Source organism: Pteropus alecto, unplaced genomic scaffold (genome assembly GCF_000325575.1).
Source record: "Pteropus alecto unplaced genomic scaffold, ASM32557v1 scaffold413, whole genome shotgun sequence".
Lineage (NCBI taxonomy): Eukaryota > Metazoa > Chordata > Mammalia > Chiroptera > Pteropodidae > Pteropus > Pteropus alecto.
Window position 1 is genome coordinate 2,282,852 of NW_006434120.1, and position 15,901 is coordinate 2,298,752.

Sequence of the window (15,901 nt, forward strand, 5' to 3'; positions counted from 1 at the left end):
GAAAAACATTTAAAAGTCCACTGATTAAAGAGAAAATGTTGCCATTTTCTTCTCTTTTTCAACACATTTATTTGAAAATATTATTATAATAATCTTGTGATTGGGAAAATCAGAATCAACTTTGACCCAGCTCTTCCAAAAAAATTGTGTGTGTGTGCATTTGAATATTAACTAGGCTCTCAGGTAACATATGCATTGTGACTTTGTATGTGACTATATGACTATATGTGCATATTACCATTAGCCATGCCACTTATTAGATGAGACAGCAGGAAGACTATATAAAAAACACAGGTGGTATTTTTCTGATCTCACCCTTCATGCCCTTGAGAAAATCTTTTCTAAGTCACAAGAGAAACAATTGAAAGCCACTGATTTAGATCAAAATGTTAATAATGGTCATCTTTAGGAGCTAGAATTATGGGTAATTTTATTTTTCTTCTACATGTGTTTCTGAGTTTTCCAAATAATATGTAATGGGTTTTCAGCATAACGTTTAAATGAGTGGGCACTGGAGCCAAGCCACAGGATTTGGAGCCTGGCCCTGCAGCTCATTGGCTTGAGCAAGTCACTTTCCACCTTGGACTCTCAATTTCCTTTCTGTAGGATGGAAACGATCATCATGCTTACAACGTTGTTATGATGGTTACCGAGATAATGCTCGCAAAGCATGTAGTGCCTTACACATGTTAATTGTGCAATAAATTTTAACTATTTAAGAAAAATCCTTATACAATCCAAGTCTATATGGTTTCTTATAGAAATAAAAAGGGATATCTTGTCTCATTGATAAAGTCAATATAATTTTTGTATGCCATATTGCTTATCACCTAGTATAAGTTAGCACCCCCTCCAGTTCCTTCTCTGCCACACTTCTTTGTGTTTTTCATTTGTAACATTCATTGCAACTCGAAATTAGTTTATTTGTTTATATACTGCAATCAGCCACCATGGTTGATTTTAAGTGCTGAATGGTTTAACAAATGGCTTGCAAAACTCCTGAATATGCAACAACTAGCTCTCATGAGCCAGCACATCACTGGCTAATCTTTGACAATTTCAACATTTTAAAACTGCATTTTAAATGGTAGTTTGAGTTTGAAAATGAAGGAAAATAACCTCCCACTCTATACCCTCAGGCCAGCACAAATATGACAATTAATTTGTAGGCAATATCACCAGTGGGGGCTGTTAGCTATAACCAAACATATATCCAAATGGGTTGATTTTTATTATAGTGGTGGTAAAATGTAAGGGTCCTTGGAAACTGATGGGACTGTAAAAATAGGATCCAGTATTACTTTCCCAAATGCTCCAGCACCCTCAGGAAATGAGCAAGGTTGAGCATTAGGATTTCTTTAAGATCCAAGTATTTTCTCTTTCAATTCATTTCAAAAGCCAAAATACCATAAAAGGCATACATTAAGATGTCTCTCTCCTACCTCTAATCCTATCCACCAATCACTCGCATTACCGATAATTATTTTTGATTTCTTGTTTACATTTTCATTATGAAAATAGAAGCAAACACACATAGGTGTTTTTATTCCCTATTCCCACCTGTCTTACACAAAAGATACTGTTTATATTGTTCTGCATCTATTTTTTTTTCCGCTTAACAATAAAATCTGCTGTTTTTCTGTGTCAGCATACAGAGAGCATCTTTGTTGTTTTTTTGTAACTGCATGTTTTATATGGCACATTAAAGATGGCCCCCAATTTTTTGCTCTTCTATTGAGAGGTAATTCTAGTTTCCTCTCCTTGAATATATGCTGGCCTCAGTGACTCATTTGACCAACAGAGTACATTGCAAGTGATGCTATGTCAGTAGATCAGGTGTGAAGAGGCTGGCTGTTTCCACCTCTTGCCACTTGGGACACTCTCCCTGGCAGGGCTGGAGGGAGATGACTGGGGAGAAGTCTGACTCCCCCGAGACCATCATGCTATGAGGAAGCCCAAGCTAGCCATGTAGAGAGACTATGCACAGAGATGCTGGGCCACATTTGCCTGAACACCAAATACGGCAATGAAGACTTTGCTTATGTTGATTTTTGTCATGAAGAATGCCATTTTTAAGACTCCATATTTCCTCCATTATCTTTGTCTTTTACCATTTAATCTTTGATCCATTTGGAATTTGTCCTGATGCATGCAATTCATTTCAAAAGCCAAAATACCATAAAAAGGCATACATTAAGAATATTTTTGCTGATTTCAAATGCTAAATTTTAGTATGCATATGCGTCTAGCTGTAGTATTTCTACTGATTCCTTATCTGTCTATTCATTCAATATCACACTCCTAATTTTTGTAAATTAAAAATGTATTTTAACATGTGAGAGGGCTAGTACATGCCTTATTCTTGTTTTAAATAATTCTTCTGAATAATCTAATTTTTTTCTCATGTAAACTTTAGAATCAACTTGTTGAATTGCAAGAATATCCTAGTAATGTATTAACTGGAATTACATACAAAGGGATTTAATTTAAGGAGATTCAACATCATTATATATTCACTCCTTTCATCCAAGAATATAGCATGGTTTTGCATTTATTTTAAGACTTCTTTCGTGTCTTTCAGGATCAATTTAAAGTTTTTCTCATATAGTTCTGGAACATTTCTTAGGCTCATTCTTGGTTAGTTAGCTTTTTTCCTGTTATTGTTAAGTGTAAAAAGGCCTTTTCTTCATTTATATCTTCTAACAAGTTGTTTAAATGTATGAAAGCTTTTGAAAATTATATATTGATATTATATTAAGCCACCTTACTGAATTCTTATTTTCATAATCTTTTTCAGGTGATCCTCTTGGGTTATCCAAGTATACAAATATATAATTTGCAAATAAGGATAATTTTACCTCTTTCAATTTTTATATGTCTAGTTTCTCTCTTTTCTGTTTATAATATTTGTGTCTTATTTCTGACTTTAGTAGAAATGCTGTTGGTATTTCTTTAAATGTAATGTTAACTTTCAATTTGGTTTATATTAGGGATGTACACATCTATTACTATTTCACTGAATTTTTAAAAGATCAATAATGGAAGTTGTATTTTACTAAGCATTTTTTTCGTGTCTAAAGAGATACATATTTTTCTCTGATCGTTAATATGGTGAATTCATATAAAGACTTCCTAAAATTGAATCATCTTTTCATTGAATAAGTCCGATATTTTCACATTATATTCTTTTAATGAGTTGCTTGAGTCTATTTTCTAATATTTTGTTTTGTATTTTTGCATCAGTTTTTTAAAGTAAGTTTGTTTCTTTTTAATTGCACAATTATTACTAGGTTTGTCTATCAATATTATGCTCACTTTCGTGTCCTGTTTAAAGAATCTTTCCTATACCCATATCCATTTCATTTTGTTTGGTTTTCTCATTTTGATCCTCTAAGCACCTTGCTGTGTTATTATTGTCTCTTATCCCTTTCAAGCTATCCTTATTTTTTGATAGTTTATTTTTTCTCTCATTTCAGCCCTGAATCTCACCAGCTCACCTGTCATCTCTCGTCTCACTGTCATGGCCGATGGGCTCCTGTGTCTTTGCTTCGGGCCTAGGCTTCACAGAGGTAACTGCTTCATTGAATAGTTTACATTTGTAGTGAAATACTTTTTGCTGTTTTCATCTGTTCTTTGACAACACTGTATTTGCCATTCACTTTTCCTGATATTTTTCTTGTTTTATTTCTTGAATCTTTGAAATAACTTGAGTTGGTTCTTTTTGATGTCTTACCTTCGAGGCAAGTAAGTTTTTCTTCAACCAAATATTGGCAGGGCTACATCCCAGCCTAGTAGGACTCTTCTTTATGAAGTGGGGTTTTGTGCATGAGTTTTACATCTATTTTTCCCCAGCCAATAATGAAAGGCAGCTATGGGGTTTTTCTAAACCCACGTTTTTGTCTTTTCTGATGCTTGCAGATGGGACGTTCCTACAAATGCGTGATTTTTTTTTAACGCTATTACCTCTACTTTTCACAACTAAATTTGGTTCAGGAAATTTTTGCTTTCCATATATGTACATTGTTCCCTCTGTAGTAAACATGAGACTTAGATTCTGTTCCTCACCTCATCTCTCCCCTTTAAAAATGTATTTTACTGATTCAGTCTGATTTCTGCAACCATGTGCTCTTCTCTCCTCTTCCTCCCTCCATATGCTCCCCTGCTTTTTGCATCCCCTCCATCTATTTTGTTCATGGTTTTCACTCTCTTCTCATTTTCCTGAAAAATGGAAATTTTATTTTCATTTATTTTGCTTTTGCTTTCCACAACTTCAAAGAGGAGAAGGGAAAAGATAGACTTCTCATCTTCCTCTTGCAATAAAAAAAGTACATGGACATCAGTATTTCATATTTCATTGTGAATAGTCTAAAGGATTGAAGCAGCTCACTTTGAAAATCTTTTAAAGAAAATCAATATGGGATTAACTTTCCAGGGCATATAGATATTTTAAAGCTTCAAAGTGGATTTAAAATATTCAAGGTATTTTCTTAGCTTATCATTTGGGCAAGTCATCTTCTCTCTCTCGATCTCATTTTTCCAGTAAATGGAAAGGGTCTCTAAAGCCTTAAGGCAGAGTGAAAAACTCAAAGTTTAACTCCAAATTGCTGGTGGTGGAATTTAGGCTCAAGGATACTTGGATGGGGGAAAAGTATGAGACCTTGAAGTGGAAAAAGGAGAATAAACTTTCAGAGACAAAAATGACTGTGTCTGGCTCTGTGCCAGGAACTCTACATATGTTAATATGCCCGAGAGACAGGTATGAGCTCCATTTTAGAGTCATGGAAGACGAGGTCCTGAGAGGTTAGATAACTTACTCAAGATGGCAGGATCAGGACTGAAGTCCCGGCCTTCCTGGTTTTGGAGTCTAGGGTCCCTTCCCGGAGCAGCTCTCATGGGTCCTGGGCCCCATATCCTCACGGCGCTCACGTTCCTGCCTTCTTTCTCATTGCCTTGGCAATTAATTAAAAACTAGGCTTTTTAATATTCATCATATTGACTGAGTCTCTCATCATCAAGGCAACCAAAATAACTGGATCCACTCTGCTATTAGTCTCCTGATGAGCAAATCTAGGCTACATTAAGGTAAATATTCTGCCTGTTCAGGCTAGTGTTCTGGAAACTGTACTCTAAACAAGAAGGTATTAATTTACTAGAACTTTAATATGATAATTTTAGGCAAATCATCCATTTTAAAAACAGACCAAACAGGTATCTTTGAAGAAACAAGGTGTCTTTCACCCAGATCATTTCTTAAAAATGACAAAACAAAAATCCATAGATGCCTTTATTCATGTTTAAAAAAATAAGATACTGTATTTTGACCATTTCCCATTGTGAAATCAATGCAAATAATCTTCATGTTTGTTAAAAGAAAAAAGTTAAACAATTCATTTCTTAAAAATACTTTTGCTTAAAAATCCTTTTACCTTATAAACTTCCTTGGCCTTATGAACCTGTCAGCAGAGCAAATTAGGAGCTAGCTTCCTGCAGCCATAAACCCCATCACCCTTGTAACATGTCTTTATTCTTCATAAAGGTAAAGGCCTGTGTTGAAAAGCTTTCACTGGGAAGATAAATGAGCAGCAAAATGATTAGGGCCCATTTGGTGACTACCTCTGGCTGGCTTGTTACCAATGGAGAGCTGACATGATCGGCTTTGAAAGCTGACACCTTTCTTTGCACCTGGGTAAAGGAAGTCTCCTGACTTCGCTCCTGCCCTGCCCAGGCCTGCCCAAGTGTGGGGCCCCGGGACAGGCCAAGTCCTCGCAGGCTGCTTAGCCAGCCTTTCTGGAGTCTCCTTGGAGCAGAGGTTCTAACCATAACTTATCTTCAGATTTCCACTGCCACCTTTAGGCAAAAGCACCAGGCAGAGAAAAAGTGAAATTTTATCACAGAAAGATTCCTCAACCCCTTAGAGCTGAGACAGCTTCCTCCTGAAATCTTGCCCCTTCTCATTCTGATGAAAGGGCAGGTGGGGCACAGAGTAGGTGCATGAGCCATTCATTCCCTTCACCCCCTTGGGCCTTGCCTCAGGCCCACACCTGCCTAAATCCAAATCATTCCAACTCAGATCCATCTGCTCCTTGGAGCCCACCCTTCTTCTATCTGGCAATCCTGATTTGGTCTTTTTTATGGCTCTTCTATTCCATTTGAGAACCAAACATTTCCATCCACTTCAAAGCCAAAGTCCCTTGGCCTGGCTTTCAAGACCTGGATAACCTTACCTCACCCAACTTATTACCCACTGTCCCTGGATTCCCAGAAGAGCCATGCCAGGTGCTATGAGGGAAAGATAGATCACAGCTCTGCCAATTATCAGCTGGTACATCTCAGACTCTTTTCTTCCCTGGAGAAGAGTTAAAAGGTGGCAAGTGGTTGGGTTTACATTTACTAGAGGGGAAGAGTTTCCCCAAGACAGTAACTAACATATGCATCCTCATCACTGATAATGAGCTCTTACCAAATATTCAAAATAAAATTGATGAACTTCGTCTTACATATAAAGTGAGGTGCACATGGGAGGGAGGGCGGCAGGGAAGGGTGTCAAGTGGTGGTGAAGACTGCTGGTCATCGTTACAAACAACATTCTCACCAACGACTTTGTTCTGCACTACAGGGCTGTTCTTAGGAGTGACCTGCTCTGAAATGGCCCTGATTTTTATGGTTTTGAGTTCTTCCACCTGCTTGTCCTAGGTGCTTCCTTCTTCTTGAGCCGTTGAGATAAAAGGTGTTATTTCCTCCTCTTAGTGTGTCTGCCTATTAGCTGTGAGCCCGGGAACCAGAAAACAAAAATTTAAAGAAGTCTTTTGAAAATAAGAATAAATTGGCCTTGAGTAGAAGCCTGGACCTTCTGAAATACGATTGTCAAAGGTCGTGATTGGAAGGTGAAGGAGGACGGGACTTGGGGTGGGGGTGTCAGCAGGGCTGCACATTGAAATCCCTGGGCCCAGACCAATTATATCAGAATCTCGAGGGCTGAGGCTCTGATATCAGTATTTTTTTAAAAAGCTTCCAGAAGATTCCCAACGTGTAGCTCAAGTTGAGAAGCACTCACTGCTCCCGGTACTGAGTGTCACGCTGCATGATGGAATCAGCTAACACTGGAACCGCGTGGTGGGAAGGAAAGTCAGGGAAACTGCCTGTGGGGCAGAGTGAAGTTCCTGGCCCAGCATGCCCCGCCCCTCCCCCGCTTCAGAAACGGAAAATTAATCTTTGTGAGAAAAAAATCTGATGAGCTTTGACCTACCTACCTACTAAATTTCCTGAATCATTTTTCATTCTGCCTGTTTCAGAAGTATGTACATTATTTGTGTCATTAGGATATAGTCGATAAATTATTTCTTAGAGTTCTTTTTAAAAATTTATTTATTTTTAAATTTACTTATTTATTTTTTTATGGTGACATCAGTTATGAAATCCAGTAAGTTTCAGCTGTACACTTTAATAGTAAGGCATATACATATTTACACTGTGTTCACCTCCCATAGTTAGATTTCTTTCTGTCACCACATATTTGACCCTTTTATCCTGTCTAACTCTCCCCTCCCCCCACCTCCTAGCCTCTGGTAACCACTAGTAGAGTTCTGTTGAGAATTACCACAGGATAGATTTAGCTCTAACCCTCTGAGGTAATTTTCGTTTTCATTTCAAAAAATTGGTAATAAACCATTTGTTAAATGTCAAATAGTGTGCATGGTTCTGGGGATACAACGGTGCCTTGAGGGTCCCCAAGCTCACTCCCGTGTTTGAATATTTGCTATAAGGAGATCACAGAAGTTGGCATATAGTTTTTGCAGCTAAGATTTACTACGTCGGTGTAGTAAGGATCCATAGCCTTATCATAAGGGAAAAAGAAAGACACTGGTGGAGTCTGGAGAAATCTTGTGCAGGCTTCCTTATGCTCTTCCCCTCCCATGAGGGGTCACACAGAGTGCACTCCAGCAGCAAAAACACAGCAACACGCATGAATTGCTTCTGCCCAGGAAGCCCATTAGAGACTCTGGCCAGGCCAGGGTTTTTATTGGGGCTGGTCTCATAGGGACTCTCTGCCTAGCATGTTCCAAATTTCCAGACCCCAGAAGGAAAGGTGTTCAGCATAAACCACATTATTTGTAAAAACAGTTTAGACACAGTGGGCCACTCTGACCATATCAGTGTAAGCAGCTGTTTACCAGCCAAGTTCCCAAACAGCAACCAAGGGCCAACCTTGCAAGCAGGCAGGGACGGCAGTCTCAGCCCTGCTATGCTAACTCTTCTGCACAAATGGTAAGCTGAAGTGGTCTCTGCCTTCTTGAAGCTCTGTGTAACTGGGGAGAGAAACAGTCATCTATTCATTATACCTACGAACATAAACATGTCTCTGTGATAGCTCCAGGAAGGAGAGGCACAAGGTGCCGTGAGAGCTCCCACAGTAAGATCTGCTCTGGACACAAAGGTCAGGGGAGGCTTCCCAGGCTTCTGGATGGGAAACTAGGGAAGATCAGAGCTGAGGAGGAGCAGGGTGGAGGGAATCAAGGCGGGGCTTGAGGAAGGGCGAGGAGACAGCACACCTGAAAGCCACGCAGTCAGCTGGAGTGAGCAGGGAGCCACTGAGGGCCCGAAAAGGTGGGGCGAGGGTAACAGATGGGAGACTTGGAGCTGCGTATGGCACGCGAAGCCTTGAGGTCATGATGGGAGGGCTGTTAGGGGCTTCATCCTAAGAGCAGCAGAAACCACCCAAAGGTTTTATGAGGAGTTGGATGTGTGTATGGGGCGGGGAGATTCAGTTACTGCTGTTAAGTTGAAAAACTTGGTTACCATCTGCTAGAAAAAAACTCAGCAAGGCTGTATATCAACAGATTTGAAACATTTCCTGCTCTGTTCCTTCAGTCATATTTTTTCATCTTACCTGTTTTATGGACAGAACAGTACCTCTCAGTTCTGGTGGTAAAATACTCCAGAGTATTTGCCATGATCTCTAAGTAAATCTTGAAAGCAAAACTAATGTCACCATCCATATTCATGTAAACACACCCAATGTAAAGCAAAACACATTTCCAATTGGGTAAAGAAAGTTGAGGAATCAATAGTAGGGATCAGAAACCTTTAAAGGTTCAAGGATAGAACTTACTTGATTAGTTACAGTATTTGCATCTACTTGAATAATAAGCACAGTAAAACAGATCCTCCAAGAAATTTACTGAGATGTAAAATGTAATAAAAAATAAATCTTGAGAGAAAAAAATTTAGGGAACTAATGGTATAGTTATAACTGAGTATTTTCATGGTTATTGGTTTTGTTTTAATAGTAACATGTGTTTACCATGGAACAATTGTAATGTAAGGAGATGAGGGGGAATGGGGGTGGGGGTAATGAGAGGGTGGGAGAGAGTGAGAGAAAGAGAGAGAGAGAGAGAGAGAGAGAGAGAGAGAGAGAGAGAGAGAGAGATTGAGGAGCTGAAGGGGCCAAGGATATAGTTGATAAGCGGCGTCTGTAGAAGATGTAGAACCATCCCAACAAGCCTTTCTTAAATTGAGGGAACCTTATACATGTGGGAGCATGGGGTCCACACAGGGATTTCCTAGAGGTAAGTCTTTCTGGAGGAAGGAGAGATAAGGGCCAGCTATCACACTAGCCAGCTCTCCTGCCCTGAGACGTGGTCCTGAGAGGCTAACCACTTTGCTCAAGGACACACAACAGACTGCAGGAAAACCAGTGCTGGCAGTTCCTTTAGACCAAAATAAACACTGAACTGCAAAGACGGTATTTGGAATTATGCAAGGAGAAGACAGAAAAATCCAAATTTTAAGTGTATGTTGAACTATGTGTCAGGCTCTTGATTCTTATCCAAATGGCTTTGATTTCAAACAGGTAATTTCTGTGGAGTGCTCTCTGGAAAGCCTGTAATACATCCCGAAATCCACAACTGACTTCCTAGAGTTAGGTTTTTAGAGAGGAGAATTCATCTGTCAACTAGAGGAGCATGGGAATGTTAAAAGTCCCTTCAGATTAACAAAAATATCTATGTGTGAATGGTGTGTAAAAGAATTACAGATTACTCTCCAGAACCAGGTTCTACTTACTTGATGACACTAAAGAATCAGAAACCAATTATTTCCTGAAGAAGGCGTTTGGGATCCGGTATGAACGCAGGAAGATCACCTGAGTGGCTTCCACCCTATTGTTCTAATAAGTCAAGTGGACAAGCCAGCTCAAACCCCTTCACATGTGTTCACAAAACCCCCCGCTACTCCCTAAAACATATTCATGAATTCATGTATCAGAATTCCCCATTAAATTACTTTTTGGCATCTACTTCCAACTTTCTCCCATATCTTATGCCCTCACTCTAAAAATGTATAATAATATACATACTGGACAAATCTTTTAAAAATGAAGCAGATCATAAAATGCACATGTTCAGGTCCTGTTATAAATTAGAAGGGTAGAAAACTGGTTCATCAAAGCTTTGGTGTACTTTAGTGTTCATCGAGTACTTATGATCACTATACATCTGTGGTCACCACATACCTAAAACATGCTCGTCTAAACCCAGGGAAGCAGAACAGGCCACCATGGTGAGGTTGAAGAAACGGCCCAAATTTCACAACGAGCCTTCTCTTGCCAATGTTTTGAAATCTGAAGCACTTGACTGTAAAAATCCACACCTTTCCAGGGATGGGCCTGGGACAGAGGGTGATGTAGCCCGATCCCCTCAGACTGTGGGCTGGTTCACATCTTGGGGTGCTTTCAAGTTTCCTGAGGGAATCGCTTTGGGGTAGGGGCGGTGGTATGCTGCTGCCCACCACACTAGTGGAACTGATCCAAGAAATACATCATTCATGGTTAGTTCTTTAGCACACATCTTTTGGCATCTGGTGATTTTCTAGAAAGGGCAAAAGAAAAATCCGTAGCTCTTTGGCAGAATCTTAAGTAAGACGAGAAGTGGCCAAGCCTTGCGTGGACCTGCTGTCACTTGTTCCGTTTCTGTCTTTGTGCTGCCACCTAGAGAGAAAAGGAAAACGTGTTGCATCCTGGTGAGGAGGAGGAATCACCTGAAATCCCAAGCACCATCTGCACCTTCTAGAACAGAAAAGCAACGTTTAGTGAGAATCAGCAGCTGCGCACTTTTGCTTCTGAGAGACCTCAGGTGAAGTAATGGGTTTCCGGTCACAGCCAACCTTGGCGATCTCATGCTAGGGCTCCTGGAGGCGAGGTGGGACAGAAGCATATTTTCTTTCCAGTGTTCAAAGGGAGTGAAATACAAAATAATGTTAAGATTTGCCCAAACTTATGGAATTGACACCATTTTAGAAAAAAATGAAAATACAAGAAACACGCAAAAACAAAGTTCTAACATGAATAATTCTTAAACCATTTTTCTCTCTCTTCCTTTTCTTTTGTTTTCTTCTTATTTTTTAAGGTGGATCCTTTTTTTAAAAAGGAGGAAGCCTTACATAGATCCAATATACGAAAAAGTAGATAAATAGACTTGTTGGTGGAAGTAGTAGTCCCTAATACCCATCTGAAGAATGCAACTGAACAAGTGCAATTACTATAAGCCGGTTTCTTACTGAGTACAAAGTCCAACATAATTTATTCTGGAGATACAAGTTACCAGAAAAGTTGATGGAAATCAGATTTCTATGCCATAATGTGTATAAAATGTGACTGGTAAGACCTTCCTTGACTATCCATCTCCCCAGGACTGTCCACCTGTGGGCTCAGCTGTTTCCATAGCCTCCCCTCCCCCGCCGGGCTCTGCCTTGTACTTGCCACCTTCCATGAAGAGGCCTGATACGATTAACTCCAGAGACCTCCAAATTTTGGGTTAGTCCCGGAGAAAGGGCTTTTGGGAGAAAACGTGTGATCCAAGGCACTAGTCAAGCGCAATCGACTCTAAGAAGAGAGAAAGTCAACTGTACGTGACTTTCGTGAAGATGCTGCCTTTCAAATCTGGTGAAGGGGTGCCTTCCCAGAATGCAGTCAAAGTCAAAGTTAGGGCCTCTGAGGAGAAAGAACTTGGTGCACAGTCTGGGAGTCTTAGGTCCTGAGTTTAAGTTCTGGCTCAGCTCTTTACTAGCTGTGTGACCTCGGGCAAATAAGCTGACTTTACCTTTTTGAACTGTGAAATGGGGGAAATAAATTGTAAAATAAACCAACTGTGTCATATGGTTTCTGGAAGTATTAAACACATAAATTCATGTGAAAAGCACTTAAAAATTGCAAAGCACTTTGTCAGTTTTTATTACTTTCCAATAATTGTGCTCTTTGGATTTCTTTCCACCGCAAAGTAATATCATGTATGGGAAATGAAGAAAAAGCAGTGTACCCTGAAAACCACAATATCCAGTATGAGCATGTTGGTGTATTTCCTCCTAGATTTTCTTCCGAGGAAATATGAGATAATCCATCTAGAGTTAGAGTACCAGATGCATGGTAAGCGCTAGAGAGAGGCTAACTCTAAAAGCATTTTCCTCACAGGTGTAAAGGAGATGAGGCTCCTCAAGCAGCAGCGACACAGGAAGAACATAAAACAGCTCATTGGTCTGGTCTCATCTCACACAGAAGACATGACTGTGGGCCAGCAAAGCGGGTGATTCGTCCATAAGTCACAGAATTAAGGCAAGACTGTGACTACTACCAGGTATAATCCAGCTACTTTAAATTAATTGGCCTTTTTAGAACAGTTACTTCACTTTTTAAAAGTTTTAGTTTAGTTTGATACATGGTTTTTCACTTCACTTACATTTTTAAAGATGAAGATATCTGATTACTGTTACTATCATACCATATTTCATACAATATAAACAGGACTTTACATTTAGTAAGTATAAGGGTATATTTTAGTTTCTCATTTCCAAATTGCCTTTGTATTTTGCTAAGGCCCCCAAATTAAAAGAAATATCTCGGGAGTAGCACACTAGAAAGAGACCTGAACCAGCAAAACACAATTCCACTTGACATCCACAGGAAACCTGATGGAGGAGAATCTCCTTGGGAGTACAGAAGTATAAACCTTTGCAGATGAGATCGCCAAGGCTGGCCGTGACCGAAAACCCCTTCCTTCACCTGAGGTCTCTCAGAAGCAAAAGTGCACAGCTGCTGATTCTCACTAAACGTTGCAGATGAGAGTCAGAGTACGAGGGAAATTTAAATTGAAGATTAACCAGGCATAGAAAAGGAAAGAATGTTGGTAATCTGAGATCAGTTTCAGAAATATCTATGATTTCATGAAAAAGATGGGGGCTCTTATGTATATGTAGTGGTTTTATAGTTTGCAGATAGTTTTTGAAGCTTTCCCCAAACTCAGTACATTAGTCAAAAAGAAAAATGATGTAAGAGAAGGGCCAAAGGAGTTGAGTAAGCTAAAGTATCCTAATGTTTAGTATAATAGTCTAAAAAGCCTCGAGTTTGAAATTCCTTAAAGTTTTAAATAATATATGTGTCTGTTTGCATATGTACATTTATACGTATGTGTTTGTATACATATATGTATAAGCATATGTGTATATATAAGCCCATATTGCTATGTTCCTGATATTATTCCCAAAACAGCACTTGGCATGTGTAATATCTTTAGTTTTTCATTCTTCAGTTACTGTTCAATTCCTAGTAATGCTGTACATTGCAAGTGAGATTAGGATTTTCATCTGGGCATCAAAGGTAAAGTCAAGAATGGAAGAAAACAAAATTGCTATTTAAAGCTCTTGGGATCTAATGCATGACATGGTGACGATAGTTAATAATACTGTATTGTGCGCTTCAAATTTTCTGAGAGGGTACATCTTAAGTGTTTTTACCACATAAACAAAAGGTAACTATGTGAGGTAATAGATATGTTAATTAGCTTGATTGTGGTAATGTGTGTGTGTGTGTGTGTGTATTAAAAATACATTTTACACCTCAAATATATACAATTTTAATTTGTCAATTATACTTCAAAAAAGCTGGAAAAAAATCAAGCTGCTGGGAAGACAAGTTTTTATAGACCACATATATTCTCAAACTTCAATAATTTAGGGGGCTTGATATAAATAATCTCTAAATGCCACATGAAAGCAAATTTATTAATATTAACACTGCCACACAGATGTAAACAATATATTTTAACTTTAGATCTTGTGCTAGGTAAAATGACTAGCAAATACAGTTCAATCAACTGACAGAAGAAAATTCAGTCCTTTATCTACAGAGATTAAAGATTTTATCTATTTCTACTGAAGTTTAAGCCTCCACTAGGAGTTTAAGAATGAGTTTATGAATATGTCCTTGGATGTCAAATTCAAGAGCATCACAGAAAACCCACTTTCAGAATGAACCTTGAATTTCTAGATTCAGTCATACAGTGTCAAGGACCCCAATGATGTCCTTTACAGATTGCTTGATTATTTCATGCAATAAATATTTAACTGAAAACTTACTCTGTGCTGCCTGGTGCAGGTGCTGTGCACATAACTGAGAACCAGCCAGGCACGGTTCTGTGAAGAAGGTAAGGCAGGAAAATGGGATGAAGAGTGACAGAGTTAGAATCAGGGGAGGCAGGTGAGGCAGGTGAGGAAGGTTCAGAATTGAGTCTCTGAAAACATGATTCTTGAGATAAGGAATAATGACAAGACGGAACCGATGATGTGAAGATCTGGAGGAAGGGGTATAAAGATAAACCTGTCATACGAAGACACCAGTGTAGGTACAGCTAGGCATATTCAAGGATCAAAGAGAAGGCCAGATAAAAGTTTAGATATTTTGAAAGATCAAGGTATATCAAGATCCTGACTTTGACCCTTGGAAAAAAACAGTCAAGTCTCAACTAGTGAGGATGCTGGTTAGATTATCCAACCTATCTACCTAGCATGAACTTAACATTTACCAATTGTACATTCTGTGTCTAGCATTCTGCAAGACCCCAAACTTGAACAGTACTAAGTTCCTGATATTAATTAGCTTGTCTTCAATAGAGGTGATAATTCAAGTATTTAAATAGTCTTTTTTTTTCATCCTTTGCTCTTTGAGTTGAGTGTCACTATCCTGGCTCCAATGGCACACTGCCCTACAACTATAACTGTTCTGCGAATTAAATGAGTTATATGTAAAGTACTCATAACAGTGCCAAACACATAAATGCTATACAGTGTTTGCTGTTTGTAGTATCATCAGTTATTATAAAATTAATATTATAAAATTATCACGAGAAAACAGGAAATTAGCATAGTTTCAAAGTACCTCATAAATTGAGGGACATTTTACAAAATAACTGACCAATAGTCTGAAAATGTCAAGGTCATTGAAAGACAAATATTGAGAGACTCTTACACATTAGATAAAACAGAGATATGACAACTAAAAGCAATACAGGGTTAATGGATTGGATTCTGCAACAGAAAAACAACAGTGTAAAAACAGGTGAAACTCAAATAAGGTGGTAAATTAACAGTATTGTATTATTGTAAATTTCCTAGTTTTGATAACTGCACTATGGTTATGTAAGGTGTTAAATGTCAGAGGAAGCTGGATAAAGGGTATATATAAAGTCCTTAATGTTTTTTGCAATTTTTCTATAAGTCTAAAAATATTTCAAAAGAAAAAAGTAAAGAGAGAGAAATAGGCCCAGAAATGACAGAGATAATTGAACTAGCAAGGCAAGGACAGTTAAGCAGCTATTGTAATTATAATGAAAACGTTAACATAATGAGGAAAGAAATGGGAATACATAAAAAAGAACCAAATGGGACATTTAGAATTGAAAATTACAATTTTTGAAGTAAAAATTTACTGAGGTTAATAGAAGATGAAACACTATGAAACAAAGTAACCTAAGTGTTTACTGACAGATGAGTGGATATAGAAGATGTAGTATAAATATATAATGGACTATTACTCAGCCATAAACAATGATGAAATACTGCCATTTGCAACAACATG

The 15,901-nt window shown here is 38.6% G+C and overlaps 1 protein-coding gene across 1 annotated transcript in view; it reads right to left on the minus strand.

Annotated features, from left to right (window-relative positions):
- Positions 1 to 10,385: 10,385 nt before the first annotated feature.
- Positions 10,386 to 15,901, minus strand: part of RNASEH2B (ribonuclease H2 subunit B) — a 60,922-nt gene continuing 55,406 nt past the window's right edge. The window contains exon 11 of the mRNA XM_025044779.1: positions 10,386 to 10,984. Within this exon, the coding sequence (XP_024900547.1) occupies positions 10,952 to 10,984 (33 nt within the window). The 3' untranslated portion in view covers positions 10,386 to 10,951. The remainder of the gene's footprint in view (positions 10,985 to 15,901) is intronic.